A 27,878-nucleotide genomic window follows, 5' to 3' on the forward strand; every position below is an offset into this window, starting at 1 on the left:
GTCCTGAGCATCCGGCTGGGCCGAGGCCCGTCCTATGGCCTGTGTCCCACTGGTCCTCACCCCACTACGGTCCCCCCTCGGTTGTGAAGGCTCCACGTGACTCCACTGTACTTCCTGTCACCTGTCAGGCGTCCCTGGGGTTCTCCTTTTCTGGAGACCAGGTGGCAGGCCCTGAATGACGGCCCCACACCTGCCCCGCCCCCCAGCGTGGACTCCATGTGGCCACCCCCACTCTCCTGGCTCTGATGTGGAGCACCCACTGGGAGATGGCTCAGTCCTCCCACACCCTCAAGGCCGGGTGGGCACTTCGGCCCAGCGCTGGGGGACTCCCTACCGGCTCCTACGACCATGGAAAGGCCAACACAAGGTTCACCCAAGTGTACCTGGGGGGCCCAGAAATGCAGCTGAAACTGCCCCACCCCCAATAAAACACACAGCGGAAGCTGAGACAGTTCAACACGAAGAACAGACTTGTCCTGGGGCAGGGGGTGCCTCGCGGCTCCCGCACACACAGGAGAGCACCGTGTCCATGTCTGAGTCCAAAAGGAGGGTCACCCCCCCAGATGCTAAAAGCACCAGCACCAGAGCGGAGCCGCAGCCCAGGCCGAGGGGCCCTGGACACGGCGCACAGTGCGAGGGGCGGGTGCAGCCCCAGCCGGAGGCACCTGTGTGATGTGCTCAAGCCACGGGGAACGTGGTCCCAGCTGGCGACCTCGGCAGCTGCACAGGGGCAGGGTTGAGGTCCCAGAGGGGTGGGGGCAAGACGGTGTGTGCGTGGGTGACTGGGGGCCGGAGTGGTAGGAATGGCCCCGACCACAGAAATGAACCCACCCCAAGTCCCACTCCGACACATTCTGTGGCCCCAGCCCCGTCTCCAGGGCCTGACATCTGGGTGGAGGGGTGTCGCTGAGCCACCCCAGGGCTCCAGTGCCATGACCAGGTTTAGTGGGGAGCCGTGGGCAGCTGCTGAAGGAAGAGGAATGATGCGGGCGGACTGGGCGGGGAGTGAGGGCAGGGCCCCGTGCCCGCGTGGACACCTCCCTGAGTGCCTGCAACCCACGTGCGGCCGGTGCCCTTGTCCTGTGCGGCGGCCAAGCTCAGCTGCCTCCCCCACTCCCCACGGCGACACCAGGGTCAGGAGCCGGGCAGCAGCCGCTCGCGTCCTGGGCTTTCCTCCCCAAGACCACGTGGGCACCGTGGTGGGACGGACGGGCCCCGCGGGCGTCACACCAGGAGGAGGCTGGGACTCCGCAGCTGCCTGTACACTTGCAGGAGCCTCTCGGCAGTGGTGCAGGAGCTGGCTTCGTCCTCCGTGCACAGCCGGTCCCGAAGGGTCCGCACCTCCTGCAGCAGCGCCTGGGGGGGGGCGGGGGACAGCAAGGGCTCGGACCCTACCTTCCTGCCGGGCACCCCTCTGGGGACTCCCATCATGCACAAACCCTATGGGCTGTGGCAGGTGACCCAGGACTGCATGGGACGTGCAGCCAGGCCCCCAAGTCCCCTCAGGACAGAAGCGAACAGCTGGGGTGAGGGGGACCCCCCTCCCCAGGGGACAGAAGGGTCCTAGTGGAGGCGGACAGCCATGAGGAGGAGCGAAGTCCCCTGGCTGAGCACTGGGCAGCCCGCAAGTGCTGGGTGACCCATGACGCCGGTGTGTGAGCCCAGAGAAGCCCGGCTGGGGGCGGTCCCTGCTGGCCAGGCCGCTGGGAGGCCCCGGGGACAGGAGCCGGAGGGGCCTCACCTCGTGGTTGGCGTGGATCTGGCGGAGATACTGCACACGGATGTCAGGCGCGCTGCAGCTCTGGGCAGCCTGCTGCACAACCATCCTCTGGGGGGACAGGGGCAGGGGCTGCAGAGGACGCTTCCCTCCCCTCTGACCTCAGCCCTGCTCCGCCACCTCCGAGGCCCCTGTGCCTCTTCCGCTCCAGCCCTCGCCTGACAGAGAGGTACCTGGCAGTCACCTGCTCCTCAGTCCTGGCTGCTGCTCCCCGCGGGGGCCACCCAAACCGCCCCAGTGGCACATGCACTCGGCATGGCCCCCCTTGGGGCTGCTGCTTGTCCCACATTCTGGGGGAAGCCCAGGCGGCTCCTGGGGGCTCAGATCTGAGCGCCCAGACAGGCTCAGGCGGTGAGGGCCCCGCCAGCCTCTGTGGCTGCCACCCACCTGGCAGGTCCCCGAAACTGAGGAGCCAAGAGAACACGTGCTGGTTCTCACGGGCGCTCCTGTTCCGGGGAGCACGGTGTCCGCTGGCAGAGGAGGGCCCATGGCCTGCGGCCCCCCTCACAGATTCCTGCGGGGGCACCCAGCCTCCCTGTTAGCCGCCAAACCGTGGCCCCCAAATCCACATGCGCAAGGGCAGCCCCAGCAGCTCAGCACGTGACTGCACTGGGACTGCACTTGCCAACGAGGTAGGAGGAGCGCACGCGGTGCGGCCCAAGTCTGAGGGGGAGCAATGAGGACAAGCAGTCAGGACAGACGGAGGACAGCTCTGTCCGCACGTGGCCGTGGGGAGAGGCCTCGGCCCCCACCACTGAACTCCTGTCGCCCGAGGTGGTCACACCTCCCCCCAGCACACGCTCTGGCCACCGTGCCCGGCAGGGTCTGGGATGGGGAGACGTCATCTGAGGCGCCGGCCTTTCTGGGCAGAAGGAATGGGAACCAGTCTGGGGACCGGGTGTCCCTGCTGGGAGAGCCCCGCGGACAGCCCGCAGCGTTGCAACTACAGTCCTGAGCGGCACGCGCCACACTGGGCTCATTGCGGAGCCGCACGGGGTGACCGCAGGGTACACGGGCTCCTGAGTGGCACCCACGCCCTGGGCACACCGGGGGGTCGATACCGGCAGCACTCAGGGCCTTGTCAAAGCCTAAAAGCCTAGACTGCGGGTCCTCCGATTCTCGGGGTCTGGGGCGGGCCTGGGAGTGTGCACGGCCAGTTCCCAGGGGAGGCTGATGGCCGTCCCCGCAGAGTCCTCTGGGGCCAAGGCCACAGGCAGAACCAGCAGCGGGGGGGGGGGGGGGGGGGGGGCGGGGAACGGACTGGCTGGCCATGTGGCTGCTACGCCAGGTGGGGCGCCCAGCGGGGGCCGAGACAGTGGCCCCACTCTCGCTTTCCCGACAGAGATGCGGAGGCTCAGGGTGCAGATGCCTCGGCCTGGGACCCACGCGGGGCACCCGGCCCCGGTGCATGGCCTCTCCGCACAACCTCTGCTTGGCCAGGCAAGGGCAGGGACCCACGGCTAACCATGATGGAGAACGCGCACCGTCCTCTGTCACGGGAGCGCGAGGGCTGCCAGCACAGCAGGGGCAGCTCCTGTTACTGAAGGGCAACCCGCAGAGCTCCCCCACGGCCGCCCCGCTGCCTACAGCTCTCCTGCACGACACGGACACGCAGGAGCAGAGAGGAGGAGGAATGGTCCCGTGACCCCCATGCAGGCAGCCACACCCCTGCGGCCCCGAGTCCCCCCCCACCGCTTCCCCCGACTTCCCAAGCAGGCCCACCTACCTGCAGACGCCCAATGACAGCGTGGTGAGCCCTGCACAGGGTGGCCAGAGAGGAGCTCTCCACTTGGATCTCTACGGCCTGCAAGGGCCCTGCTGCACACACCTGGGTCACGGTCACCTACAACACGAGAGGAGCCTCACCACCCACACCCAGCCCCGTCCCACCCCGAGGGCAGCTCGACCTGCCCCCAAGAGGCCCTGGGGACCTCAGTCCTGTTCCCTCGGAATCTAAACTCATGACCCTCACTGGACGGGGAAGTGACTGTGCCTGCTTCACCGTGGACAGTCCCTGCCTGGACCACCCTGCGGCCCACACTGGGCATCCCGGGTCCCCTGACACCAGGGCCAGGGTTTCAGATGTGAAACAGGGAGCGGGCTGGGTGATCAGTCAGCCACTTGCTCCCCAGAACATCCCAACCCCACAAAGCCAAAGCTAAAACCCTGACAGGGATGGGCCATGGGCCAGGATGTGCAAGGCCCCAGGGGCCTGGGCATTTTAGAAAGACCTAGAACACTTGGCCCTTTCCAGCACCTGTGGTGCAGGGCCCAGAACCAGGGCCCAGGGACGCCCCAACCTAGACATGCTGGCCTGGCCTGAAAGGCTGTGCAGGGGCCGGCCCACTGCCTCAGGGACACGCGTCCTGGCAGCCTGGGCGGCTCCGCAAGCCCCCAGTGCTCGGTCCTAAGAGTCTGCTGGACGTGGCCCGGGCCTGCCAGCAGGAGCACCTCAGGGAGGAACAAGCGTGGAGAGCGAGGGGCCAGAGCACCGGCAGTCCCCGCTCAGGGACTGGAGTCAGTGGGTGATGCCCTGGGGTACAGATCACCGCTAAGCAGTGCCGGGGCACCTGGCCACGAACACCTCCAGCGCATGGGGTGGGGGCCCACGTGTGAAGGACAGGCCAGTCCCCACAGGGACACCCCAGCTCCACAGAGGCCACTCCAGCACAGCCGTGCCCCAGGCACGTGTCAGAAACCCGGGCCAGGCGGACGACCCGTGCCTTAAAGCCTTCAAGCAGCCCCGAGATGCCACGTGGAGAACCGCTACCATACAGGCCCATTTCCCCTGGGCGCTGACCCCTGCTTGCCTCTCGGATGGTGAGGTGGACCTCGGTTCCATCTGGGGCCACTCCCTGGACGGAGGACAGCGGTCGGGTCCTCATGGCCTCCAACGCAGTGTTCTCGGCGAGGAGCCACTGCAGGGTGGCACAGCACAGGGACATGCCTGGTGGACAGGGGCGGCGCAGTGAGCTCTGGTAGGTCCTGGGAGAGGGCGGGGCCCCATGTCCACAGGCCCTGGGGCCAAGTGAGGCCACTCAGCAACACCAACCTGAGTGACTGGGCCCCAAGGCGGCCCTCAGCAGCTCTGCTGACACCTTGATTGTGGCCACCGACGGGGGCAGGAACTTGGCCCGCAGGGAAGCAGGTCCCTCTGGCTCGCCGCGCGGCCCAAGGAGAGCTCCCAAGAAGGTGTCCACAGGGTCGCAAGCGGGGCCCAGCAGACTGGCAGCCTGCGTGTGGGGTGCGGCCAGGCCAGGGAAGCGCAGGCACTGCAGCAAGTCCACGGTGTGCTCGCTCAGGGGCAGGCAGATGCCGTCCTGCTCGGGCATCATGGTGGGGGGGCCCTCATCCAAACAGGAGTCCTTGAAAGACTCTGAGGGGGCCAGGGCCTCGCCCACGACCTCCCTGAGGCTGTAGTGCAGCGCGCAGGACACTGTCACGGGCAGGTCCAGGGCGCCATCCTCACCAGGGCCCAGCGGCAGCGTCACTTCCCGCCGATCGCCAGGGCCCAGCTGGTCCACGGGGATGGTGTAGGTGGTGGCCGAGCCAGCCACGTCTGGGTCTGGGGCTTGCGAGCTGGTCAGCACCTGCACACACAAGGCCCAGCCCCGGTCCAGACGGAAGCCGCTGTCGTTCTGCAGCCGGAGGGTGGCCGTCAGCACGTCCCGCAGCTGCAGGCGGCTCCAGGCCGTGGTGGTGGTGCAGGAGATGGGCCTGGGGCCCTCCCGGCTGGCCAGCAGGATGCAGCTCACGTTCATGGCTTCGTTGAGGCACGTCAGGGCCTTGTTCCGCTGGTCGACGGCCTTCTTCAGGGAAGATACCCTGGAAAGAACACGTGTGCGCCGAGAGCGGGGAAGGCGGCGGGGGCCTGGTCCCTGCTCCCGGGAGTGGAAGGCACCAGAGCCTCGCTCCCGGACACACATCCGTGAGGAGCCATCACCACCTGGGGGCAGCGCTCTGGTCCCGCCCGGCCACCTGGCCCGACGCCTCCTCTTGGGCGGTGGGACCACAGCGGCCAGAGGACAGAGCTGACTTGGCACACACTCCCGGAGCCAACGGGTCAGGGCTGCGTGGGCTGGTGGTGTCCCCGGGGGGGCTGGCCTCCTCGCCGCGTCCCGCCGCACTGAGCTGGCCCCGGCGCTCCTCCTTGATGGCCCAGAGGGCGGCAGGTGCCACGGCCCCAGCCACAGGGCGCCAGAGCCCACCCACGCACTCGGGCCACGCAGTAGGGCGTGGGAGCCCACTTCCCCGCCGGGTCAGAGCAAAGAGCCGCTGGGACTTCCGCTGGGGCCTCTGCTGGGACCGGGACGGGGCAAGATGGGGCCAGCAGGCGGGCTCTAGGGCGTGGCGGCATCCCTTCACCTCCCCACGGGCACAGCCCCGGCCTTTGTCCTAGTCGCAGGCCGCGCAGCCGCTCACCTCTCAGACACGGTGCCGATGTCACACAGCAGCTCCTTAATCTTCTGGCCGCTGTTGGCCACGGTGGCTCTGCCGGGACACGGCGCGTCGGAGCTCAGGGCCAGGCTGCAGATCATGAGGCGGCCCCCAGCGGACAGGGCCAGGAGCCTGGCGTCCCCTGGAGAGGCACGGCCACGGGCCGGTCAGCGGGCGCGGAGGGGCCTGTCCTCAGGGGCCAGCGCCCCAGGGAGAAAGGCAGGCCCTGAGGAGCCCCGCACGCACGTGTGGGCCGCGGAGAGCCATCGAAGGGGCCGCCGTGGTGGGGCTGCCCCCAGGGCTGCATGGGAAGGGCGCCGCACTCACTGGGGCCTTTCTGGAAGCCTGCTGTCCCTAGCATCCTCCCGTCCCCGTCCCCACCCGAGCCCCGCCTCCCGCAGCCGTCAGGCATCTCCCACAGGCCAAGGCGTGGCAGCCAGAACGGCGGGTATGGAGCCCGCACGTGGTGCTGCCATGTACTCGGCCTCTCCCCCCACATCGAGCACCGACCCCCGTGGCTTTGCAGGCCTCGTGGGCCATCTGGACAACCACGTGCGCTGGAGGAGGGTGGCTCTGTCCTCGCCCCACGGCACCGGGCAAACACGGCTCCAGCCCTCTCTGGGCTCTGTCCGGGGCAGACACAGGCAAGCAGAGCCCGGTACAGAGCGGGCCGGGAGCGGGCCCCACGGGAAGCGGGGCAGGTGTTTGCTAGCCTTCAGAAACGCCAGGGCTTAACCGGAAGCGATGTGGACCTCCCTGGACTGCCTGTCATAGTCCCGTCACGGACAGATGCCCTTGCCTGGGCCGCCAGGTGCAGCCCCACCCCCAGCCACACAAGACACCGGACCAGGCACACGCTGGCCCTGAGACAAGGCGCACCAGGCGCCAAGGTATGGCAGCTGGGAAGCCCGCCCATCAGCTGTGCAAGACATGGGAACAAAGCAGGGCGAGGGGAGCAGGCCAGTTCACGGGGCAGGAGACAGCCACCCGTTACGTCCCACCCCCACCGTGATAGGCTGCGGGGTCTCAGGCTCTAATAGCAGCTCGTACCTTCAGGCATCTCAGACAACACAGACAGGGTGACGACACTGCAGATGCCTAAGCTGGTGGGACACAGCGGAGATGGCAGGCCTCCCGGGCCCCCGTCGGGCTGCTCGGGCTTCCAGGGGGCGCCTCCCGCAGCCAGGTCCACGACACAGAGCTCCGAGGGGGTGCTATAGTACACTCGGCCACCTGCGCCACAGGCCGCACAGAGCACGGGCCCCGGGAGCCTGCACTCCCGCAGGTCTGGCACCAGATTCCCTGCCTCGTCCCAGCTGGCCCTGATGGCCAGGATCCGGCCGTGGTGACCGAGCGCCACGAGGCAGTCAGGGTGTGTGTCCTCAGCCGATGACTCGGTCTTCAAGGCCCCAATGAAAACAACGGGTTCCTCCAGGTGATGGAGGATCTTGACGAGGGCCTTTGGGTCACCAGGGGACAACCTTGAGGTGACCAGGGTCTTCAAGACCACACAGCAGAGCTGGCCATCAGGAAGGCCACAGACGATCACGGGTGATTCCAGGAGGGAGGCATCAACTCCAAAGAGTAGCCCAAAGAGGGCCTGTTCCAGTGCGAAGCCCCCGGAGTCCCGCACGTGGCTGTGCAGCGCGCTGCTACCCGGCGGTGACACACAGCACAGCACCGGCAGGGAGCGAGGGGCTGCGGGCCCCCCAAGGGTCCCAGCCAGGGGGCTGGAGGTGGACAACTCCACCTCGCCGACTTGGCCTCCAGGTCGGGCGTCGTCCCCTGGACAGGGACACTCAAACAGCTGTACCTTCCACCGGGCAGGGCCTTGTGCCAGGGTGACAAGCATGTCGTCGACCACGGTGAAAGCACACAGAGTGGTGTCGGGGAGGACGCAGGCCTCCGGGTCCACGGGGATCACGGTGCAAGGGGGCTCACCGTCCGCACTGTCCTCGCTGTCCCTGTCCTCCCCGTCACCTTGGCTCACGGACCTTCAAAAACCAGGGAACCGCTGGTCGGAAGGCTCGCAAGCTCTTGTCCCCGCACGGCGTCACTGAGCACGCTGGGCCTGGAGTCTCCCGGGGAGTGACCTCAGTGACCAGGACAGCCCCTCGGCAGTGTGGGCAAGGCCCACCCGGGGGCAGCTGCCCACGGACCACTGTCATCGGCACCAGTCACCCCAGGACACACGTGCAACGGGATGTATCTGGGCTTTGAGAAACGGGGCTCAGAAGCAAACTGTCATGGGTGCAGACCTGTAAGACCCCCAAGGCCTAGTCTGTGAACCGCACCCTCTCCCTTCTCCAGTCCTGAGCCAGCAACGGGACGAGTCTGCGTCTAGGCTCTGCACTGGTGCATGGAAGGGGGGGGGGGGGCTCAGCCCCGTGCAAAAGGGGGGTCACGCCCCTGCCTCGGGTGCACACGGCAGCCAGATCCTCGTTTCCTGCGGATTCTGCAGGAGCGGGAGGCTGCTGGAGGCGCACCCCAGGCTTCCGGCCCAGTGCCCCAGGCCCCAGCACGCGCGCGGCCCCGCCCCGGTCACCTGCTCGCCCGGCCCGGCGCCAAGCCGTAGAGGCCCTTGCGGGCGCACAGCACGTAGAGCGTCCTGCGGGGGCGCGACAGCTCCAGGTGCCACACCTGCCCGGGGAGCCGGTACGCGGCCTGGACGCGGGGGAAGGGCAGGCGGCGTCAGGCCAGCGCCTCCCGGGCCCGCGCCCCCCGCCCCCGCCCCCCGCCCCCCCCCCGCCCTCCCGGCGCTCACGGTCAGCAGCCGCCCCTCCTGGTCGTACACGTAGACCAGCTCGCGCCCGGTGGACACGAAGAGCTCGGCCCCGCGGCACAGCACGTGCGGCCTGCCCGCCGCCGGGCCCCCGAGCGGGCAGCGGAAGGCCGCCAGGTAGTCCACCCGCGGCGCCAGGCCGGCCATGCTGCGGGGGGGGCGGGGGCGGGGAGGCGGCTCCGCACGGGGGCGTGGGGCGGCGGGCGCGGGCGGGGCGCTTTACGGCCGCCCACGTCGCGGCGCGACCTCCGCCGTAAAGCGGCCCGGCGGGGGCGTGGCGGGGGCGTGGCCCGGGCTCCGCGGCGCGGGTTGCTGGGGTGACGGCGGGAGCCCAGGGCCTGGCTGCGCCCCGCGAGCAGCGCGGTGGACACGCGGGACACCCCAGGGCCTGCGCTCGCGCCCCCGGCGCCCTCCCGGTCGGGGCCCCGCGGCCGGGAGCCCCCCACGGTCCACGGCCGTGCGGGGCCCCCCCCCGAGCCCCGGTGGTTGAGCGCGAGGTCGCGTCGCGTGTCCCCCCGTGCGCCCTGGGACCGGGCCGACCCCGGGACCCTGCAGGCCGGGCCCGGAGATCGGGGGTCCCCGCGGGCCGCTCCTGGAGTCGGGGGTTTCCCCGCTGCGCCGTGCGGGGACGGGTCACCTCCCCGGGTCACCCCCCCGAGCTGCCGCCGCCCCCCCCCCCGCCCCAGGGTTTGAGCTGACCTCGGGCGGAGGCGCCCGCCCCCCCGCCCCGCCGTGCCCGCCCCCGGCCGGTAACCGCGTGGGGCGGGGCGAAGCGACACGGCTCCCCGCGCCACGCCCCTGCCTGCTCCCCGCTCGGGAGGCGCCGACCGCAGGGGCCACGTGGGCCCCTCCCTCAAGGCAACGGCGAGCGTGCAAGCGCGCACGCCCCCGGGCACCTGCGGTGTGACCAGGCCCGGCACGTGCAAGGGGCCCCTGCCGGCGTCCCCAGCCCCAGCCCCAGCCCCAGCCCCAGCCCCAGCGCTGACCCGGGAGCACAGGGTGAGGGGGGCACCCCGCGCCGGCCGCGGCAGCCACTGCTGCGGGGTTTCTGGGTTGAACTCTAGGTGATCGCGGCCCTCGCCGTCCACGGTGAAGTCGGGGCGGGGGAGGAGCGGGGCGGCCCGAGGAAGAGCACCCCGGGAGGCCCTCACAGCCCTCACAACCGGGGCGCAGGGCGGGCTCCTTTCCTAGGAGAGGGCACTCTGCCTCCCCCGCCGGGCGACCACCGTGCCTGGCGAGCTCACTCCCATCCCAGCCCTCCCAGGCGCCAGGGACCGAAGGAGGGAGGCAGGGCTGGCCAGGATGCCCCTGCAGGCAGTGTCGGGCTGGGTCACCACTCGCCGCCCCAGGCCCTGGCTTTATGATCAACGGCCTACCTCCAGGGACAGCCCCACCCCCCACCCCCCACCCCCCGTGCCAGTCCCAGGGGATTTACAGACAAACGGAATTGAGGGCTGGTGCGGAGTCGCACAGCCTCACAGCCTCGTGCGGGCGTGCAAGCTGCGCACTGCTGTTACTGCCCTTGATGCTAAATGCAGGGAGGAGCCACGGTGAGTGCAGGGCACCCCTCGCAGGCAGCACAGGGTCTCTGCTGTTCCCTGAGGTTGGGGGATCCCTTCATCGAGCCAGTCTGAGGTGCACCAGGGGTCGGGGGGAGGCAGTGACCGACTTGGGGACTATGGTTGGTCATGTCAACTGCACTGCTGCTGGGAGCAGCCAGGCCTGAGAACCCCCAGGGCCCTGACGGTGGCCGCTGAGTCTCAAGGCCACAGGACAAGGTGGTAGAGAGGAGTGTTTGGAGGCTGGTATCCAAACAGCAAAAGGGGGTGCCTCTGGCTGCCATCGGCAAGGGGATTCAGGACGAGCAGCACATCAGCTGCAGCCCACGCACCCGACACCCGTACTGTCTGGGGGCTTCCAGACTGCGTCCCTCACCTGCTGCAAGCATCTGCGCTCCCCCCTCCAGGAGCAGCCACATGGCTGATGGGCAGGGAAGCACCCGAGGGAGGCGGCTTTCCTCTTCCAGCCCCATAACACGCTGGGGTCTCCCCTTCAGTGGCCCGAGGAGGCCAACCTGGGAGCAGCAGGCAGGCACGCTTGGGGCACAGAAGGCCCCAGGGCCCAGGAATGACAATCTGGAGCACAGCAGTCACTTCACGAGTTTTATTGGCTTCACGGCGGGGCCGGCGTCCAAGTAACGCTATGGCAGGCCCAGTGGCCACGGCCCCGCAGCCCCACGGAGCTGGAGCGGCAGCACCCGAGGCAGGCTGGTCAGAGGCCGAGGCAGCCAGCTGCGTCCCCCGGGGAGAGGCTGAGTCCACGTGAGGGCCAGCAGGACGCAGGTGGTGCAGGGGACCCCTCTGTGCAGGAGGAGGTGGCTGAGCTGCTGGGGCAAAGCCTCCGGCGGGGTGCCCCCCACACCCTTATGCTGAGCTTGGAGTCTATTTATTTGGACAATAAAGTGCGTTACTGAACAAAGTGACTCAAAACCAGAAGCAGAGAAATCACGCTTTTCTTTCAGCTAAAAGACAAAACGAATTATGCATCTGCCACGACTTCAGAGTGAGGAGAATGTTGGCTGAAGAGAGAGGGGAACCAGCTTGGGGTAAACGGGGAGGAAGGGCCCTGGGAGACTGGGGGCTGCGCTCAGGGCCCGGGCCACCAGGCTCCTGCAGCCTCACATCAGATCCCAGGGGCCAGAGCTCCAGCCAGCGCAGCCCCAAGAATCACATCCGCAAGGCCGTGGGCGGCCCCTCAGCGAGTGGCTGGGAGCCGAGCTCCGGCGACAGTCACCACACACCACACACCGGCGGGGGTCGGTGCTCCAGGCCGGCTTCTCTGCACGTCTCCAGCCCACCCCACCCCCTCGCCAACACCAATGGCTCTGCTGAAGGCAGACCCAACCAGATGGGGCCCTGGCCCCGAGAGCAGACCAGTCTTGAGTGATCCACACCAGGTGCACTGGAAGGTGCCAGGCACAGCCCTTACCACCAGAAAAGCCAACACATAGAGACCAGAGTTCTCTGTCCACAGTGCCGTGGCTAAGGGAGGGTCCCACAGGCCTCCCCCGACCCCAGGGCAGTCCATGTCTGGGCCAGCCTCTCCTGTGGGTGCCATGCAGCTCCGAGACCCGGCCCTCATTAAGGCAAAGAGGCATCAGGGTGCTGCCCACACCTGCCTGGGGACCCTAGTGCACAGGTGCAAGGCCTGACCATGACCTCTGTCCTGGGACCCCACAACAGTCCCCATGGGCCTCACAACAGGCCAAGCCCATACTCTCACGGGGGCCTGATGCAACGGCTCTGTCACAGTGCAGGAGCCCAGGGGATGGGCAGGGCGATGGGAAGAAGGGGCCAGAGCTCTGGGTCCTGGGCAGCCCAGTGCACCCCGGGGAGGCTTGGCCTGAGGCATCAGCCTCCTGGAGGGGCCGCTGCCCTCCTGCTGGACCACATCTGCAGCTGTGTGGCTTGGCAAGAAAGTCTCAGGCACTGAGGTTTACTTCCAAGAAATGACCGTGGGTCTCTGTCCACCCTCGCCCACCCTGTGTCCTCCCTGCACCCGCTTCTGGGAACTCACTACTAGAGGAAAGGAAGTGGGAACTAGTCTCTCTCACTCCCCTTTTATGTAGTTTTTATCTTAAAAAGAAATAAATAAAAGTCTTCTGGGCAGAAATTACTGATAACTGTTATTACAACCAACGCAGACTTTAAAAATCGCACCTGGAGGTCAGGTGAGAGCAAGGAGGAGGGCGGGCAGCAAATTAACCTGCAGATCAAGCACAAGGGAGGCCAGGAACCCTGGGCCCACTCAGGTTTCCATGGCAATGGCCCCCGGCAGGGGAAGAGGTGGTCTCCCAGCCAGGGTCTGCCCAGAGCAACTGGGTACAGCAGCCACCAGGAACTCCCAACTGGAACCGTGGGAGGGGTGAGAACAAAAAGCATCCAGAGGAAGGGAAGAGAAAGGTGGATAGTGACAGTAAGCCCTCCCCGCCCCTCCCAACCCCAGGGGATGGTTCTGAGGTGCCCGAGTCCTTCCGCCACCTGGGAGGCTGGTACGGGGCGTCAGCCCGCAGAGCACCAGCCTGGCTCTCCCTCCAGGGAAGCCTGCTGCTGAGAAGCTTTGTGGGTCAGAGACCCGAGGGCAGCCACCCTGCCCTGCCCGTCAGGGCTGCCCGCCATCGGGCAATGGTTACGATGATCCCGGCTTCAGAGAGGGCTGGGCTGGGCCCAGTCCTGCCAGCAGGGGCCGGGAGCCCTAGGTCCTCGGGAGGCTGCACATCTCGCAGTGGCCGGTGCCTGGCTGGTTCATGAAGGTGCAGTGCTGACAGGCCCACATGGCAGCCGTGGCAGCGTGCGTGGAGCCCCCGACGGCGCCGTACTCGTGGAGACCCGGAAGCTGTACTCCGACTGTGCCTGTGGGTGGAAGAGAAGTGGCCATTTGTTGCTGTTCGGTGTTTCCGCATGGGGAAGACATTCCACCCCGGGAGCCCTCTATCGTGCTGCTCAGCAGAATAAAAGGTGACTCTGGCCTCCACCACAGACAGAGGCACGGACAGACGGGGCTGCAGGACCTCCAAGGGGCCCCGCTCACACACAGAGCCCTGCCGCACAGGGCAGCCGCCCCCAGAACTCAAAGCTGTCAACCGCGACCGGCTCAATCCCACTGCTGCCCTCCTTGCTTGTGGGTCAGGGGCTCCCCCTCCTACTACCAAGGGCGGGTTCCCGGTGAAAGCACGGCCTCTGGCCACCCGTGCCCCTCCTTATGGACATTTGGGCCACTGACACTTTTGAGCTACAATCAACAGAGCTGCCGTCAATGCGCGGGCACACCTCTCTCAGCTCTGGGTGGACCTGTGTTTTCACGTCTTGGGGGAAAAACCTAGGAGCAGGCTTGTTGATCACAGAGGAAGTCAAAGTTTCTAAAACACGCTGCGACGGCTTTCACGTTGTCACCGGCGTGCATGTGGCTTCCAGCTGCCCTGTAAGCTCGCCAGCACTTGGCGCTGTGGCTGCTTTGACAGCTGCTTTGACGGGGGCGATGGGCTCTTGCTTAGAGTAAACTCCATTTCCCGGCCGACTGAGGCTGCTCAGTGTTGCTGTTCTCTTGTGGGGAAAAGTCTAAGTCACCCAGGTTGTTTTTACATCCTAGTGTAGTTGACACAGGATGACACAGGACTATCAGTCTCGGGCATATGGCATAGTGACTTGACAGTCCTGTACAGTGCGCGGTACCCCCCCCAGGCAGGTGGGCTTACCCCACCACCATCTTACAGGCTTATGGACTGTTCCCCAAGCTGGGCTCAGCCTGCAGCCTCTCCAGGCACCCCGGACTGACACAGACGGTGCCACAACATTAAAGCTGCTGAGTAGTGTTCTCCATGAAGGATCTGAAAACCACACTGCTGGCCCGGGCGGGGGTGGGGGCAGCAAGCAGACAGACTTGCGGGGGGGGGGGGGTGGCGGCACCACACCACTGGCCACCCAAGGACACGAGGCTGTGGGGCTTCACTGTAGGGAATTTGGTGGGAACAAGCTGTCTCCTGCCTTGGAGTGGTGAGCAGAACTTCAGGAGAGCAAGCGCTCGTGGCACAGCTGGCCAGCCACAGTACTGCTCTGTCAGATTTGTATGAAAAGAAAACCTGGGGATCCCTGGGTGGCTCAGCGGTTTGGTGCCTGCCTTTGGCCCAGGGCACGATCCTGGAGTCCCGGGATTGAGTCCCGCATCGGGCTACCGGTGCATGGAGCCTGCTTCTCCCTCTGCTTGTGTCTCTGCCTCTCTCTCTCTATCATAAATAAATAAATCTTGAAAGAAGAAAGAAAGAAAAGAAAGAGAAAGAAAGAAAGAAAGAAAGAAAGAAAGAAAGAAAGAAAGAAAGAAAGAAAGAAAGAAAGAAAGAAAGAAAGAAAGAAAGAAAGAAAAGAAAACCTGACAGTGTAGCACAACCACTACTGAGGCGCTCCAGACCACCGATGCCCCAGGTATTGGTATTGAGAGAACAAGAGGTGTCCGCTAGGCTCCCTCACGGCGGAGGTTCCACTGGGGTCTTTCTTGGCTAATTTTGGTTCTAGTACCTAACCCACTACACTGAGGAAACGGTATAAACATTTCCATGTATTTTCAAAGTTGTCTGAAGAGGGCACTCCAGTATTTCTCAGAGCCACAAAGGAAGGGACCCCACCAGCAGCCCACCACTCTGAGCCCTCCGCTGGTGGGGCGGGGGACATCGGGAGGAGCTGCCTGGGACTGCAGTCGGGGAGGCTCTGCCTGGGGCTGCGAGGTGATGCGGGCCCCTGCGGACACAGATCCCTACATTCTATTCTGTAAGGCTTTTCCGCTTCGTCCATCAAGAAAGGTCTGAGGACCAGGAGTAAGAAGGGAAAAAGAAAGCCTGAGGAGTGCTGGCCTTTCAGCACTGTGGTGAAACGCCAGGTTTCTGTTTATCTAAAACAGTGATATTCCCAGCAACCTGGGTTGCTCAGTGGGTGTAGCACCTGCCTTCAGCTCAGGTTGTGATCTCAGGGTCCTGGGATCAAGTCATGCGTCGGGCTCCCTGCTCAGGGAATTTCCCTCTCCTCCTGCCTCTGCCCCTCCTGCTCATGCTCTCTCTCAAATAAAATCTTTTTAAAAAATTAGAAAACAAAAAACAATGCAATGACTTTCCAATTGCTCCTCAGATGCTGGATGATTAGCAAATTGTCTGTACACATACAGGTACGAGCACAGAGCTGAACACCCAAGATCTGTGTGGCCTTGACAGTGTGCATGAGCAGCAATGAAAAAGTCTGTGCGCTTGTTGGACTGCCCTCGACACCCAGCTTGTGCTGGACCTCAGAGGCTTACAGAGTAGTGCCCGGTTCCCTGGGCTCTGGTGATGGGAGGGCAGGGACACTTACTGCACAGCTGCTCGATGGTGGCCCACTGCTCAGACTTCTTCCACGTCTGGGCGAGCTCCTCATTTCTGGTCCTCACTGCCTCCAGCAACAAGCTGATGCTGTCCTGCAAGAACCCAAAAATGAAGACTCCAACTTGTTGTGCGATGGTGGACACACTCTTGTTAATAAGATTCTTCTTCCCCAATGTCAAGACATACTCCAGAGGGAATTAAAAAAATCTCACAGGCTGTCACTATGAAACACAAAATGCCACACACTTAGGTCTATAAAATCAAGTGCTAAATTCAGAGCTAAACTTAAGTTCATCCTGAAGAGCTGCCCTCTGCCACGAGCAGACCACTATGCTCAACCACCGAGATACTGAGCTCACATCCCTTATCCTGAGAACTTGGATGCACAGACAGAAGCTCACGGCCATGGGGTCCACCCTCCACCCTCATGCTTTTCCTGGAGGCTCTCTGTCTTCTCAACCGTCTCTAGATCCTACACCTCCAGAGTCCAAGTACAGAAAATTAAAATAGTCTATACAATGAGAAACTACTAAAGCTTCAGGGGATCTCAGGGGCTCCCCAGAAAATGTTTTCCAACAGGTGACTGCCAAACAGTACATGTCTACTGACAATCGGGCCTGGTGTGCAGAGCCCAGACCTCTGGCACCTGCCCGACTGGATGGGCAGTGGCCTGCACTGGGGCCGAAGGGCCACTCTCTGTGCTCAATGAGGCAAGCCGAGGCAGAGGGAAATCTTGGGGTATCTGATGTCAAATATATGAAGCAGGTAGTTTGGGGCCAAGATACAGACACAAGATAGACCGAACAGGATACAAGTGGGGACTGAGGCGCTTCTGCCCTCTGTCACCTTCAGGGAATGTGTCGAGTCAGGGGCTCAGAAGAAATTCATTCCCCTCACTCCGCTGTTCCCAAGGGTCTCAGGCACGAGAAAGGCACAAACTAAGTAAGGGCCTCCTGGGTGGACCCACTGCCCCTACGCTGCTCAGACAGCAGCCACTGTTGGTGACACTTGCTCTCAGCTCCCCGACAGCACATCTTCAAAACGCCAACTATGCAGCTGTGTACTCAGGGCCTGGATGCCAGCCAACCTTCTGGGCCAAGGCAATAAAACCACAGTTGATTCAGGAGGAGAGGAGATATCAGTAAGAAGGAGGGGCTGTGATTCTGAAACCGTTATAGAGTGCTGCATCTCTAATGCTCCATGCTAGAGGACAGAGCTCAATGTCCTCTGCTTCCCATGCAGTTATGACGAATGGAACTGTCCTCCATGGGGGGGGGGGGGGGGGGGAACGACACGACACCGAGGCTTAGAGAAGCTGTTTCAGTGTAATTGCTAAATGTGGAAACTCCATCTCTGTACCAAGAAGCCCCTTGTGAAAAGCCACTGCCCATAGGACCTAAGAGGGACTCTGACCCAGCTTCCCAGCCATGCTCTGGGTTGTGAGAAAAGGAAGCATCTTTTTTATAGCCAAACCCCACCTGGGGACCACCAAAGCCAGATATTCAGTGGGCACGCACACTCAGGCCTGTACCTGCAGAGGCATGACCTCATTGGTGACCAGAAACAGTAGGAGGTGGAAATCCGAGATGGTATCCAGGAACACGGATGAGGTATTCTGGGACAGATAGGTGGCCAAACTGTGGAAGTCCTACAGTGGTGAGGGAGGAAGCAAGTGAGCACGAGTGTCCCCGGAGAGCCCTGGGACCCAGCCCAGAGAGCCATCTGTCCCCTCCTGAGACACGGCTGAGTGCAGAGCTCAGACACACACCACTCCCCATCCTGTTTGATAACCACTGATGGGGACCCAGGCCAGAGGGACACATGGCTGCAACATGAGCTGTGGCTCTATCCTCCTAGGAGGATGCCCTCAGTACACATGTGACTTATCGACAGGTGTAAGAGAACACTGTTATAAAGCCGACCCAGATGGCAAATGCATTCGCAAGGACAGATCGCCCCCCACCCCTCACCTCCAGGGGTAGAGTGGGTTGTGAGAAGGGCTGACTTTGGGGCTAGGAGAAGACCTGCCTGGTACTCGCGGTTCAGCTGTACTGCTGACCTTGGGTATTTGGACTGTGAGGATTGAGAGAGAGAGAGAGAGAGAGAGAGAGAGAGAGAGAGTGTGTGTGTGTGTGTGTGTGTGTGTGTGTGTGTGTGTTGGGGGGATTATGCAACATGACCACCTTCAGCAAAACTAAACGCAGGAGGTTCAAGAATGCCACCTAGAAAGTGGCTCTGCACCTTTATAAGCACCCTGAGTCCCCGCACAGATGGGCCATGAGGAGAGCAAAGCATCAGAGAGGTTTTGTAAATGAAGCACCAAGCTTCTCAAGAAAATATCCTTATATTCTGATGCCTGTTAACAATTCAAACAAACATGTCCCAGACCATCCATGTGGCAGCAAGAGGCACCTGCAGCAGAGAGCAGGGGTCACGGCACAGGACGTGCTGCGTGAGACCCGCACCGAGTGCTAGAAAGCCTGGGTGGCCGGGCCACACAAGGCCACACACGTCCTGGATGGTGCATGAGAGATGAAGCAGGGTGACAGGACAGGAAGCCAGAGCAAGCAGCAAAGTGACACATCTCCACAAGAAATGACGCTTGTTAAGAAATAAAAAAGTTGTTAGGAGAGGACATGAGTGACAAATAAATTTGGGGAAAAAAAGAAGTCAAGTGAGAATGGCCCTTCTGGCAGATCCACAGGCCTGGGGCCTCACGGGGCTCTGCTCTGTGGTTATCTGTCAGCCCGGCCCGGAGTGGATGTCAGGGTGATCAACAGTGTCTCAGAGACAGTCCTAGCTGGGCTTCGTCACAAAAATGAATCAGGAGAGTTTGAAAGCTTGGTACTTTCTGGAAAAACAACACTGACACTAGATGAACAAGCAGTAGTTACTTTAAGTTATGTTTCTAAAGACAAAGAGCTTACCTGTGTCTCACCCAATACATCCCGGTTTTCAATAGGAAATGGATTTTGCGAAATAGAAAAAGTATAAACTGGATCCTTGGGGAAAGTTGTTGTGATCTAATGAACAAAAACACAAATCCTTGATAAATTGTGCTGCCAACAGCGGTGAGGGCGGCCCCAGGTGCCCCAAACAGCCCTGAGCACAGCACCCTCCCCTGAGCTCCGGCCAGAGTCCTAACTGTTCCCCACTGGACACAAGGGTCACCCATTAATGACACCCTAAATGAAAGCCCTGACACTCTGACTCTGGGAAGCAAACTGAAGGATCACTGGTCACAAGTTTTAGGATCGTGCCATTTGGGGGCAGTTTGTGTGTGTTTTCCAGGCTTCCATCTGGCCAGCCACTCACACAGAGGCCCTCCCCGTGGAGGAGCCAGAGAGTGAGCTCTGGGAACACAGTGGACGGGGACAGAAGAACTCTCGGGGTCAGCCTTGATGCTGTGAGAGACACAGTGACCTCCAGAGCTTGCAGAGGCCCCTCTGGACATATAGCACCACTGCACGGAGCCAGGGCATGTCGAGGCAGCAGGAGAACCCACGCTTCTGAGATGCAGCACACAGCCCTCCCGCTCTTCCCATCAGACAGGCTGGAGTCAAGAGCTTGTGTCTGAAGGGGAACCTGAGCCCTTCATTTGGCTCAGACATGGTTTAGTAACAGCAGAGGGCATTTTAAATCTAACATATAATCAATAGAAACTACAGGGACAGTGGTAAATGTGCAAGAATCAATACAAATACAGTTTTTCATTCCTCCTGGCAGACGCCTCTCCCCACGAAAGCACCCAAGTGTGAGCTATCAACCACCTTTTGGTTGACACAGCTTTTCCTCTACAATATGACACTAGCGGCAGCAGATTACACCTCATCCAGATTTAGGGTAGCTATTCTGGGTCCTTCGGGACTATTTCTAAAGAATGAAAATGTTGTTCTGGTCTGTTTTCTGCATCAGTGAAGGCAGCGGGCCGTTTCAAGCTGGCTGGCCCAGGATTTGCTGTGACTGTGCCAGCACTCTGAAGGACAAGCTGAGCCATCCGCAGCATCTGAGACCTGAGCCCCACTGCTCTTTTAAAGATTTTATTTTTAAGTCATCTCTACACCCAACGTGGGGCTTGAACTCACAACCCCAAGAGCAAGTCACACTCCATCAATGGAGCTAGTAGCCAGGCGTCTCTCCCACCGTCTCTTCCCCTGGTCTTTTATCGACCTGACCATGCAGCTGGGGGACTCTGGCCACAGCGCCGTGTACCTGCATGGCCTCTGTCAGCTACGGATCCTAAGCCTCAGTCTGTTCCTCTGTGAGACACAGATGACTCCGAGTGCCTACATCCACTAAGGCTCAGACACACAGGCCTTATTAGTCTTAGCTGCTGTCACAGTTCTAAAGACGCCGGAAGAGCCTTCCAGGCTGTAGAGACAAAGGTCTGTGGATGGCACAGCACTTTTGCTTTGGGAGGGCAGGGACGATGGTGGGCCAGCAACAACAGAGCACCTACCAGGCAGCAGATGTGGAATTAAGAGACATCTGTGTTAGACCTGAAACCTCCCCTTAGAGCATGACAGAACCAAAGTTCACTAGGCAGTCTGCGAATATCCCAGACGCCCACCTCGACCTGTGTTCCAACAGCCCCAACCCAGCCTGCCTCAGGTCATCTAGCCGATGCCCCGACACATCCACAGCACATCCACAGCAGCCCAGGGAAGGGGGCTCATTCATCCCTTCTCTTGCCTGAAACAGCAGCCTGCTCATGAGGGGGACTGCCCCAACCTCGTTCCATAAGAACAGAGAGCCTTGGGTATCATAGGGCAGAATGTTCCCTCACAACCAAACTTTACTGACTCAACACACTAAGCAAGAACTCAGCCCATTTCTAAAAGGAAAGAGGTGGGGAGGCCACAGGGAGAGAAGACCTCAGAAAGCTGGCTTTAAATCACGCCGACTCCTCCTAAGTGTATGTTCCATCAATCTGTTTTCATCTTAATTACACCCTAGGTAGTCTAAAAAACAGATGCCTTTACGGCCTAGGTAATAAATATGTTCTCAGGAACTGTCAATTGGAATGGAGCACCGATGGGCTTGGCTCATGGGGACCTGCTGCTCCAAATGCAATGATATTTTACAACCTGAATCACATGCCCTTCCTGAGTCCAAATGTAGCCCAAAGAGATCCTGGCAGGCAGCGGTTAGGAAATGAGCAGCCGCCCGTCCCCTTGGAACAGAGCTGATTGCTGCAAATGTGTTGGGCATTCATGCCGGAGTCCTCGACTGCCCTTTGGCCTGGGACCACACCTCCAGGACTAGAGCAGACCTCCAGATAGGAGCTGAGACTGGGACCAGGCATTCTGGAGTTCCACCCAGGAAAGCACACTACCATCTCACTCAAGGACAATCATGGCTACCTGCCCCGGGGGACTGACTCAGGAGGAGAGTGACCCACCACCATGAGCCCGGCTCGGCTCTGGCAGCTGAGGTCTGACCAGGGCAGCACCCGCACACACCGCACCATGCAAAGGGCCACACTGGGCTCGCTGACCTCCACAGGCTGCCTGGCCAGGTCAGTGGTCCTTTGTTATACTTTAGATTTGGTAGAAGGTAAATCCTAAGTTGTTTTTAAGGAAATAAAAACATTGAAACTAGAAGAAAAAGACCTTGAAATCACCAGCTTTTCATGATGACAGGAGCTCAATGATTCATATATTTCCCGGGTGTCCATCCTGGGCCAGGCATAGGGGCAACCGTCCAAGCTACTGCTACTACCCTCACAGGGCCCCCACCCAGCAGCCCAGGGGGGTGGCGGGGCGCTGTACACTTACATCTATGATCAGATACTCCACGGGCAGGGGCCGGGCCAGCTGGGTGATCTCATTGCCAAACTTGTCTATGTCCTGAAACAGGAAATAAAAGTGAGCAGCATGAGCAAAGATGTGACCAGTGACATGGTTTATCTTTTACATGCTTGTCTTAGCTTTTGAATGACTACAATTTCTTTTTAAAGATTAATTAAAAAAAAAGATTTATTTATTTGAGAGAAAGAGTAAGAGAGAGAGAGAGAGAGAGAGAGAGGACACAAGAAGAGGGGGGAGGAGAGGGAGCAGAACTGCCCCCCCTCCGCTGTGCAGGACTCGATCCCAGGACCCTGAAATCATGACCCGAGCTGAAGGCAGACGCTCAACCAACTGAGCCACCCAGGCGCCCCCAATGACGACAATTCTTGCCTATGTGTATGAAAAGCAGACAGGATACTGTGCATGTTTTTGCTACACATCCACCTTCTGTCATTTCCTGGAGCTCTGTATGATGGCCATAACATGAAAAACCAGCCATGCTTTTAGCTAATGGGTAGTCTCTGCTGGGAGCCTATGTTACAGCCCCCCTACCCAGCATACACATCAGGCCTCACACTAATGTTGCTCTGTGCAACAACACACGGGTCCAGGGCTCCCTCCCACCTGCCTCCCAGGCTACACCTGTCCCTTTCCATCCTGGACAAGCTCCCCACAATCTTGAGCCTAAATGCTAGCTCCTAATGATCTACTTACACCTCTGAAAACCCAACTTAATACACATATGTTAATAAAATAAATACATACGCAAACGAGTACATACACACACACAAATACGCAGACATGGAAAACCCCCACCACCAATCTGTCAAAGTCTAAACTTGTTTTGCTTTGTCAGATGCACAGAACATAAAGTTTAATTATGGGGAAAAACGGCCAGCATATGTTCATTAATCATAAAATGACAATTATATCTGATTTATGTCAAACATGCTGAGTTCAAACAGAGCTCTAAAATAAATTCATAAGAACCAACACTTTTCATTAAAGATTCTGTGAGAGGGGGTCATATTTTCTATCTAAATCATCATTTAACATCATATAAATCATTCACTGAGTCATATATAAATTATACATCCATAACTTCCAATTATGGGGCCTTCCATAAAAGTTTACATTTATTAAAGCTCTCAGACCCAAATGGATGCCAGGCAGGTCCCCCTGAGGCCTGTAGGATGACGCAAGGCCACCCCAGCATATCCCACCTTTCCAGGGACGTCAGAGGCACACACCATTGTTCAAGACAACCTTCCCAGGCTGTTCCTAAGTTGAACCAGGTCTATCATCCTAACGGCAAGTCCGGAGGTCCTATTTGGCCCAGATCCTTTTGTTTAGAAATTAAAATTTCTGGTCTGCAATAAAGCTGTTTATCCATGCCTTCCTGACCTTCCTTCGATTCACAACTAAAGAGAGCTGCCAACCAGAGCCCGGCCCTCTGCTCTCCCAGGACACAGTCCAAATCTAACTACACAGGAAGCATTAGCACCCCATCAAAGGACACACTGCTGGAAACAACACACCATGCTTTGTCTGTCTGGCTTCTTTTGAAGTTGGAACTACTTTCCACTCCATCTGGGTAAGAGTCACTTGTCCTTACACGTGACAGGTGGCTGCCCTGCGCTGGTTTCCACAGCAGTCAGGCCGGGCCCAGCTTTCTGTGGCTCTCCCGGCTTGGACAGGGGCAGCCTGAGACATGGGCCAGTGGAGTAGGTCCTGGGGCCCCAGAAGCGGCAGTTTCTCGATAGAGGAGATATGGTAGGAGGCGGGAATCAAATCCAATCACACTAAATCACCACTTCCAAAAATACATGCTTGCCCCTACAAGAAATAACCTGCAACAACTCATATATAATTAGCCCATCTGGAATTCATCTTCCAATCTAATTAAGCTCTAATATGCAGAAACATTCTTCCAGCACCTGTTCGCTTTCATCTTCCCCTCTAGGGATTTTTCTTGTTAAATGCCCCTCTCTCTTTTTTTTCTGCATCGTGCTATTCTCTTTCAAATTTAACTACCCAACTGTACCTTTCTGCTCCCCAAGAAAATAAAGGTGCTGCATCCCCCTCTGCTCCCCGGGGGAGAACAGGTAACTTCTATCTCTCCCCCGTGCCTCCACATCTATGTTTCTGCCAGCCAGTCCCCAGCCCTACACAGCATCTCAAAAGCAATTACTTTTTATGGGCGTCAGCAGATGTCGGGCTGGGGGAGGAGGGCCTCTGAATTCCCAGGTCGGCAGCCGACAAAGTGTCAGCGGTTTCATCTCCACGGGGAGGAAGTCTCTGGGATAGGCAGGGGCTGAGGTCCCCGGTGCAAGGCCACCTGCAGTGGCCATGTCTGCAGACAGCTGCACCACCGTCGGGATAGCATAGAGAAGTCCAGGGATCTCTGTCTGTGTTTGTGGCAGGACAAGGACAAGCTCCACTGACCTGGTGGTGCCATCTTCCTTGGAAAAGGTGAACGAAATCCCTGTTGTATTGCTTTTCTCTTTAAAGAATTGGTAAGAAGGATAACAAGTAACACCAGCAGCTTGACCTGAGACTTCACAGGATAAAGAAAAAAATCAAAGTTCTCAGAACAATGTTTCTCAAAAGAATCACTGTCTAGGAAACAGTCCTGTCAATAAGCACCTACAGAGTGTCTGTCAGAGGCAAACAGAATCAGCAGCTGACATATATTAGGTGCTGGGGGTACATGGTCCAGGCTAGACACCACATGTATACAACCAGCAGGCCCCCAGTACATGAGGACATCAGGGGCTACCAAAGTGAGTTCACGTGCCTGAGGTGGAGTGCCTGGTAGAGGTGGGTGCAGGGGGTTAGAGACCCAGTCTACCCATATCAGAACCCCAGAGCTCAGCACTGGAACCTGGCACACTCTGCTCCTCCACCCTGTGCTGGTACCAAGTTCAAACATTCCAACCCCACTCCCACTTGTGGGGACCCTGTGGCCACAGGCTCCAGTCCTGCAAGTATCATGCTGAGCAAAACTTGCTACCTCCGACTCCAGAGAAAGAATAAGTACCACAGGTACCACAGAATCCTTGTTCCTAGACTGGGACATCATGGCAATATGTGGTTCAGAGTCTCTTCTCTTATTGGCAATTTCTTGATTGATAAATTTTCCTGAATAATGCCCATTATGTAGCAAACAATCTCTTGTAATTAAAATATTTGTTTAAAAAATATTAACAAGTGCAGCAATCTTTACCCTGAGAAATACAGAAACATATTATGGAACTATAATGGGGCGCCTCGGGGGGCTCAGTTAAGTGTCCATCTGCCTTCAGCTCAGGTCTTGATCTTGGGGACCTGGGATCGAGCCCCGAGCCCCAAGTCGGGCTCCCTGCTCAGTGGAGAGTCTGCTTCTCCCTCTGCCCCTCCTTTATTAGCTGGTGCTCGCTCTCTCTCTCAAATAAATAAAATCTTCAAAAGGAAAAAAAAAACCCACAAGGAGAAAATGTAGGTAAATATACAGTTATGGGGTAAAGAATTACTTCCTAAATACAGTAACAAAGGCAGAAATTATCATGAAAAAGGATCTTTGAAATCAGAAACTATTTCAGCTTCTTTACAGGAAAAACATAAAGAAAATGACAGCCTGGCATGTGTCTAACATACGACAAAGGGTTAACATACAAAACCCAACAAACAATGCAGAAACAATGAATCACCTCACAAATACCCAGTGCTGCACACGCCAAGGCAATCCACAAAGGACACAGGAGACCCTGGGATGAAGCGGGTGCAGAGCAGGGTCCTAACAGAGCCACTGCACCCACGCGCCAGCAAGGGCAGTGTGGTCTGCAGCCCAGTCTGCATGAGGGAACTGTGCCACCTTTTTGGAGATTTGGGAGAATGCCTAACACCCTTGAAATACAACTGTCCTTCAACAAATAATGACAGCTCTGGGGATTTGTCCTGAGTAATGTAGAGCACACACCAAGAGCAAGGTAAGGGATGGGCTGAGGATCACTGCTGGAAAGTGCCAGGCGCTGGGCACAAACCTGGGTCCCTCAACAGCCAGCTCCTTGAAGGAGGGACGACCCCCTCTGCCTCCGTGCCCTCCTCACCGCTACACCTTGGATCCCACCCTCCTGCCCCACCGCCTGAACCAGCCCACAAAGAGCTGGGTTCCGTGGGGCGGTGGGGCTGCCCGGCCCGGCCGACCCCGTCCTCTCACTTCCTTGTAAGGCTTCCAGAGCAACTGACACCAAAAATGACTTGCTTGGCTTCATTCCTGTCCCACCATGCCAGACCTCAAACACCAAACACTGGCCCCTGGGTCTCAGGGTGCTACTCACCGCAGTCTCTGACTCCAGTGCCCACCTGCTCACCCTGGCCAGAGACCTGGCTCCAGCCTGGGTTCCTCCCTGCCACCCCAGAGGCCTCCGGGGCGCTCTGCCCAACGGCCACAGGGAGTGGACATGTGTCCCCTGCATTACAGCACCAGTCTTCTCACTGGGTTCCCCAACTCTGTGCCCAGAATGATCTACAACACTGACCTCCCACCCACAACCTGGTATCCAAGCACCTCCTACCACACATCACACTGCTTTCAGGCCCACCTCACATCTCCCTCCTGTGGCCATCTCCGAATTCCCCAGACCCTCTTCTGCTCCACACCAGTCACCCCTTGCCACAGGACCAGCACCAGGAGCACTCACGTGGATCATTTTTCTCATGTTACAAAAACCCCAAATGAGGAAACATCTTGTTCCCACTTCCCACACGAGCACTGTCCATCGCCTCCCACCTTTCCAGCAGACTTGGTTTTTGGCCGGCCTCTCCTTTAAATCCACACTAGCCAGCCCTGCGTTCTCTACACCAGCTGCTCGGGCCCCGATGGCCACATGGTGCCCACAACACTCCCATTCTGGGATTGTCAGCACCACATGACAAGGTAGCTGTTTCTCGGCTTGGCTTCCTGGTGCCCCCTGGCATCCCGGGAGTGCACACTCTGTCTCTGCTGCGGCCCTCGCCTGCCCCTGAATGCTCGTCTCCACCTCTCCTCCCCAACGATGGCATCCAGGCAACAGCCCTTCACACCATCCACACAGCACATCTGCAGACCCACCTCCAGGTACAACTCACTGTCCCAGGCTCCATACTCACCCGCCCCCGGCCAGGGTGGTGTAGAGGCATGGGCCTAGGTCCAGAGCTGCACTGGCGCACGCAGGAGCCCTCAAAGCACCCAGAACAACCAGAATAGCTTTCAGTTGTTACAGACGCTATGATTTAGCCACATCTTCAGTCATGTGCTCCTTCTCTATAATCACATTTAAATGATTGACCTAGGGGCCCCTGGGTGGCTCAGCGGTGGAGCATCTGCCTTTGTCTCAGGGCGTGATGCCGGGGTCCTGCGATCGAGTCCCACAGCGACCTCCCCACAGGGAGCCTGTTTCTCCCTCTGCCTGTGTGTCTCTGCCTCTCTCTGTGTCTCTCATGAATAAATAAAATCTTTAAAAAAATAAATGATTGACCTAAAGCAACAGTAAAAAAATGAGAAGTAGGCCAGATGCAGACAGTGGTTACTGCTCACCAGGCCTCCCTTGGGTCTTTCTATAGAGATCAAGTGTGCAACCACGAACCCAAAACTCTTGCTTTAAACTACAGAAGGAACCCAAATGGAGTGTAAAATGGCACAGAAAGGGAGGAAGGAAAATACCATACTCTCTTCTGCCCTGAACAGCCCCAAGATAACCCACATCAAGCAGTAGCTCCCTCAGGAAAGCACCTGCTTTTACAAACAACATACCTTGGATGTCACTGCACGTCTTCCCGATCCTTACTTCTCCAGACTCACGGCCTCTCAATCACATCCCCCGCCCAGCCCCCCTTCATGGGTTGCACAGCACCCGCCAGGGCATGCAGACCAGAGCGTGGCCACCCACCGCCCTCACAAAAGCCCCCCAAGCTCTCCGGGCCTGTCCTCTGTACACTGTACACACACCCACAGGAACATGAGCATCACCACCCACGTATGCTCACGCTGCATATACAGCTATGTATTGAATTTTACGTTTTGAGTTTTATCCTAGGTCCTTAAATAATTTTCAAGCACATGCCTTAAGTGGTCACAATATATTCTACCCGGAGACATATTCTAATTTAATGCCCCATTATTGGACTTTTAGATGGCTTCCCATATTTGTTATCACAGATGACACCATG

At 59.4% G+C, this 27,878-nt stretch overlaps 2 protein-coding genes across 2 annotated transcripts in view; both read right to left on the bottom strand.

The window, feature by feature from the left end:
* Positions 1–447: 447 nt before the first annotated feature.
* FAAP100 (FA core complex associated protein 100) lies at positions 448–9,216 on the bottom strand. The gene is made up of 9 exons (XM_055315563.1): positions 8,979–9,216; positions 8,760–8,878; positions 7,265–8,208; positions 6,200–6,356; positions 4,830–5,602; positions 4,588–4,724; positions 3,504–3,620; positions 1,742–1,828; positions 448–1,356 (listed from the first exon to the last, which is right to left on the bottom strand). Exons 1-9 carry the CDS (start codon positions 9,141–9,143, stop codon positions 1,225–1,227), a joined length of 2,631 nt encoding a protein of 876 aa, XP_055171538.1. The 5' UTR covers positions 9,144–9,216; the 3' UTR covers positions 448–1,224.
* Positions 9,217–11,145: 1,929 nt separating this feature from the next.
* NPLOC4 (NPL4 homolog, ubiquitin recognition factor) overlaps positions 11,146–27,878 on the bottom strand; it is a 65,512-nt gene continuing 48,779 nt past the window's right edge. Inside the window, exons 13-17 of the mRNA XM_055315597.1 lie at positions 21,678–21,749; positions 18,828–18,923; positions 17,432–17,548; positions 15,890–15,992; positions 11,146–13,408 (exon numbers count right to left, since the gene is read on the bottom strand). Of these exons, the coding sequence (XP_055171572.1) occupies positions 13,251–13,408; positions 15,890–15,992; positions 17,432–17,548; positions 18,828–18,923; positions 21,678–21,749 (546 nt within the window). The 3' untranslated portion in view covers positions 11,146–13,250. The remainder of the gene's footprint in view (positions 13,409–15,889; positions 15,993–17,431; positions 17,549–18,827; positions 18,924–21,677; positions 21,750–27,878) is intronic.

This window comes from Nyctereutes procyonoides, unplaced genomic scaffold (genome assembly GCF_905146905.1).
Source record: "Nyctereutes procyonoides isolate TBG_1078 unplaced genomic scaffold, NYPRO_anot_genome, whole genome shotgun sequence".
NCBI lineage: Eukaryota > Metazoa > Chordata > Mammalia > Carnivora > Canidae > Nyctereutes > Nyctereutes procyonoides.